This window comes from Babylonia areolata, chromosome 7 (assembly GCF_041734735.1).
Source record: "Babylonia areolata isolate BAREFJ2019XMU chromosome 7, ASM4173473v1, whole genome shotgun sequence".
Classification (NCBI taxonomy): Eukaryota; Metazoa; Mollusca; class Gastropoda; order Neogastropoda; family Buccinidae; genus Babylonia; species Babylonia areolata.
This window is the reverse complement of record NC_134882.1, coordinates 45,532,425-45,537,424: the sequence shown is the minus strand read 5'-3', so window position 1 is coordinate 45,537,424 and position 5,000 is coordinate 45,532,425. Positions and strand designations below refer to the sequence as shown.

The 5,000-nt window shown below is 44.7% G+C and overlaps 1 protein-coding gene across 1 annotated transcript in view; it reads left to right on the top strand.

Moving 5' to 3' along the window:
- LOC143283855 (glutamate receptor-like) overlaps positions 1-5,000 on the top strand; it is a 341,357-nt gene that overhangs the window by 295,350 nt on the left and 41,007 nt on the right. Inside the window, exons 13-14 of the mRNA XM_076590232.1 lie at positions 552-750; positions 2,271-2,515. Coding sequence (XP_076446347.1) covers positions 552-750; positions 2,271-2,515 — 444 coding nt within the window. The remainder of the gene's footprint in view (positions 1-551; positions 751-2,270; positions 2,516-5,000) is intronic.

Here is a 5,000-nt window from a genome sequence, read left to right as displayed (position 1 = left end):
TGCGTGTGTGTGTGGGGTGTGTGTGGGTGTGTGGTTATGCCTTCTATTTTTGTGGTTGTTATTGGTAATTCCGTTACAGCTCTAAAAGAAAAAAAAAATCAACTTCCGTATTTTTATTTGCATTTTGTATTTTGTATTTCTTTTTATCACAACAGATTTCTCTGTGTGAAATTCGGGCTGCTCTCTCCAGGGAGAGCGAGTTGCTACACTACAGCGCCACCCTTTTTTTGTATTTTTTCCTAGGTGCAGTTTTATTTGTTTTCCCCATCGAAGTGGATTTTTTCTACAAAATTTTGCCAGGATCAACCCTTTTGTTGCCGTGCGTTCTTTTACGTACGCTAAGTGCATGCTGCACACGGGACCTCGGTTTATCGTCTCATCCGAATGATTAACGTGCAGACCACCACTCAAGGTCTAGTGGAGGGGGAGAAAATATCGGCGGCTGAGCCGTGATTCGAACCAGCGCGCTCAGATTCTCTCGCTTCCTAGGCGGACGCGTTACCTCTAGGCCATCACTCCTCATCGGTCGTATTCTCCTCCACCCCACACAGGTCGGTGTCCGGGCGGATCGTGACGAGCGTGTGGTGGTTCTTCACGCTGATCATCATCAGCTCCTACACGGCCAACCTGGCCGCCTACCTGACCACCATGAGGATGAGCGCCCCCATCAAGTCGGCAGAGGACCTGGCCAAGCAGACCGAGATCAAGTACGGCACCATGGCCTCGGGATCCACCAACGCTTTCTTTAACGTGAGCAAGTTCTTTTTCAGGGAGTGTGGAGTGAGGGTGTGTTTGTGTGGGGATGGGGTTTGGGGGGGAGGGGAGGGAGGCTGAGAGTGGTGATGGTGGTGGCGGTGGTGGAATTGGCAATATCCACATTTCTTCCCCTTTGTCTTCTGTGTGGAGGGGAAGAAGAAATATAGAGTTTATATATTACAAACTTATTAAAACCAATCTGCAACTTTGTCTGTCTTATGAACGGAAAAGTACAAGTGCCAAATCGGCAGTATCCAAATATTGTACTTGTATTTATATTTTTATTTCTTTTTATCACAACAGATTTGTCTGTGTGAAATTCTGGCTGCTCTCTACAGGGAGAGCAAGTCGTTACACTACAGCGCCACCTTTTTTTTTTCCTCTTGTGTGCAGTTTTATTTGTTGTTTTTTTATCAAAGTGGATTTTTCTACAGAGTTTTGCCAGGAACAACCCTTTTGTTGCCGTGGGTTCTTTTACGTGCGTTAAGTGCATGCTACATACTGGACCTCTGTTTATCGTCTCATCCGAATGACTAACGTCCAGACCACCACTCAAGGTCTAGTGGAGGGGGAGAAAATATCGGAGGCTGAGCAGTGATTCGAACCAGCGCGCTCAGATTCTCTCGCTTCCTAGGCGGACGCGTTACCTCTAGGCCATCACTCCTCAAACCACATTTCTTCCCCTGTGTGTTCTTTCCATTCAGTTTCGTTTCTAAAATGGAAAAAAAACACCAAAAAACAAACAAACAAACAAAACAAAAAACATGCAAATTTGTATAAATAACATTGTTGTTATAATTAAACTCAACATTTCTTCCCCTGTTGAATGACGTAAAGATGTCCACTCAAAGAGTGGAGGGGAAGAAATGTAGGGTATATGATTATTGCAATTTTATTAACCATTAATTTTCATTTACAACTATTTTCGGTCTTAAGAAACGGAAAAGTGTAGAGAAAGAAATGTGGTTATTGCCTTGGAATTAATAGGGAGATGTGGGGGTCAGGGGTGGGTTGTGTATGTGAGGGCGTGTGGGTGGGGACGATGCTTGTATGAACTTGCAGGCCGTCTGCTGTGGAGGTACAAAAACAGTTGTTTTTTCTTTTATATTTTTTTTCTTTCTTTTTTTTTTTAGTATAACGGTGGGCATAGGTAGGGCACACGTATTGATTATTGTATTGATTTTCTTTTCTAACTTACGAACGGATGCTACAATTTAGTATTTGACATGATCTTAATCCCACTGTTCTAATTAAACATGTCGCCTATGTTTCTACGAACGTGTCAACAGTTTATGTTTCAGAGATGATAGAATATTCTTGTATTTTTTTTTTTTTTTTATAAACTCTTTTCCCCCTTCTTTTTTTTTCTTTCTTCATAACTACAACCACTACAACTACTACTACCGCCGCCTACCTGCCCGCCCCTTCGACACTCCACCCTCCCCTCCCATCGACCCCACCACCACCACCACCTCCGCCACCACCACCACCACCAACAACAACAACAACAACAGCAAACGACGGTGTCGCTGTACCAGCGCATGTGGTCGTTCATGACCTCGCAGAAGAACGTCTTCGTGAACTCCAACGCCGAGGGCATCCGCAAGGTGCGCGAGTCTCACGGCAAGTACGCCTTCCTGATCGAGTCCACCACCAACGAGTACCACAACAACCGCAAGCCCTGCGACACCATGAAGGTGGGCAGCAACTTGGACTCCAAGGGCTACGGGGTGGCCACGCCTATGGGGTCCGACATACGGTGAGTGGTGGTGTTTTGTTTTTTTCTTTCTGTCTCTATCTCTGTCTCTCTAAATACACACACACACACACACACACACACACACACACACACACACACACACACACACACACGCACACACACACACGCACGCACACACACACACACACACACACACACACACACACACACACACACACACACACACACACACACAATTGGACTCCAAGGGCTACGGGGTGGCCACGCTTGTGGTGGTGTTTTTTTTGTTGTTGTTGGGGTTTTTTTTCCAATAGATTATATATTTCTGTCTGTCTCTATCTCTGTCTCTCTAAACACACACGCACACACACACACACACACACACACACACACACACACACACACACACACACACACACACACACACACACACACACACACAATTGGACTCCAAGGGCTACGGGGTGGCCACGCCCATGGGGTCCGACATACGGTGAGTGGTGGTGGTGGTGGTTTTTTTTTTTTTTTTTTTTTTTTATAAATTATATATTTCTGTCTGTCTCTATCTCTGTCTCTCTAAAACACACACACACACACACACACACACACACACACACACACACACACACACACACACACACACACACACACAATTATATAACTACTGTATCTGTGTTTGTGTATGATTTTAGATTTCTGTTCGCACCTTGTTATGTACTATCCCCCACCCCTACCCCACCCCAATATTCCTTGTTACCCCGGTGCACTTGGTAATGAAGACATATTCTGAACTTTTCTATTCTATTATATATAACTATAAATATCTGTATCTGTATAAATATCTGTAAAGCTGCCTATTTGGAACTGCGTAGAATCAGCTCTATCCGCCACTATCTCTCAACCGATGCAACCAAGACACTTGTATGCTCTCTGGTTCTCTCAAGATTGGATTACTGCAACTCTCTTTTGGCCGGCCTTCCCAAATACCTGTTAGACAGACTCCAACGAATTCAGAATAACGCTGCCAGACTCATTTGCAGAGCTTCTAAATTTGACCATGTTTCTCCTCTTCTTCAGTCTCTCCACTGGTTGCCTGTTTCTGATCGAATAGACTATAAGCTATCCACTCTGACCTTTTCTGCAGTCAACGGATCTGGCCCAAAGTATCTTTCTGAACTCATCCATATCTATACCCCGTCTCGCCAGCTCCGTTCTTCCTCTGATACTCGACTTCTCAGGATACCTCACGTCAGAAGTAAGACCTATGGACACAGATCGTTTTCTTTTCAATCGCCAAAGACGTGGAACAAGCTCCCTGATAACCTCCGTCATTCTGATTCCCTCGCATCTTTTAAATCTCGTCTCAAAACTCACCTTTTCCCTCAGCAATAAGTTCAATTGTGGCAGGTCCACAACTACATGCATGTATATGAATGTGTATTGTGTGTGCGTGTGTTTATGTAAGTTTGTGCCTGCCTATGTGTGCGTATGTGTTAGGGTAGCTGTTAGATACACATGTATGTTAAAATGTATGTATGCAGTGTGTGTGTGTGCGTGCGTGCGTGCGTGTGTGTGTACGCGTGCGTGCGTGCGTGTGTGTGTGTGTGTGTGTGTGTGTGTGTGTGTGTGTGGTCACATTTTGGTGTGTGTATGTAACATAGATATAATGTTTTATGTTATCAAAAGCGTTTTTGTAAAGCACCTAGAGCAGATTTCTGGATAGTGTGCTATATAAGTATCCATTATTATTATTATTATTATTAACTATAACTATAACTATATATATATATATATATATATATATATATATATATATATATATATAAACTATATGGATAGATAGATAGTTAGATGTCTGTCTCTCAGCCATTGTCTTTTTTCCCGACTGTTTTGATGTCATTGTCATTGTGTTTGTCTACCTGTTTCCTTCCCACCCACCCACCCACCCCACCCCTCTCTCTCTCCCTTTCTCTTTGCCTCTCTCTTCCTGTGTGACTCTTTCTCTGTGTCTCCCTCCCTCCCTCCCTCCCTTCCTTCTCTCTGTCTGTCTGTCTGTCTCTCTCTCTGTCTCTCTTTCTCTCTTAATCAGTTGATAACGTATTACGCCATAGAATATTGTTTTCAGGGATCTTCTCCTTACAGTGGACACAAACTTACGAAATCAAACTTTAGTCTGGTCATGTCTGCGACTCTGTATACTTACATGTATTACAAATTGTGAACCATCCTCACCCAACTCTTCTGTCTGACGCCCCCCCACCCCCCTCCCCGCTCTCTCTCTCTCGCTTCCTCCCTCTCCCTCTCTCTCCATACTCCCTACCTTCCAACCCTTCTGTCTGCCCCCCCCCTCTCTCTCTCTCTCTCCATACTCCCCACCTTCCAACCCTTCCGTCTGACCCCTCATGTTAGCAGTTCAGCTAGTGTGATGGTGACCGACGATGGAGACATCGTTGGGCCTTGTCCCCTGAAGCACACCCAGCAGATCCCAAATCTGCTGTCTCTGTTCCTCCACCACTGCCGTTAC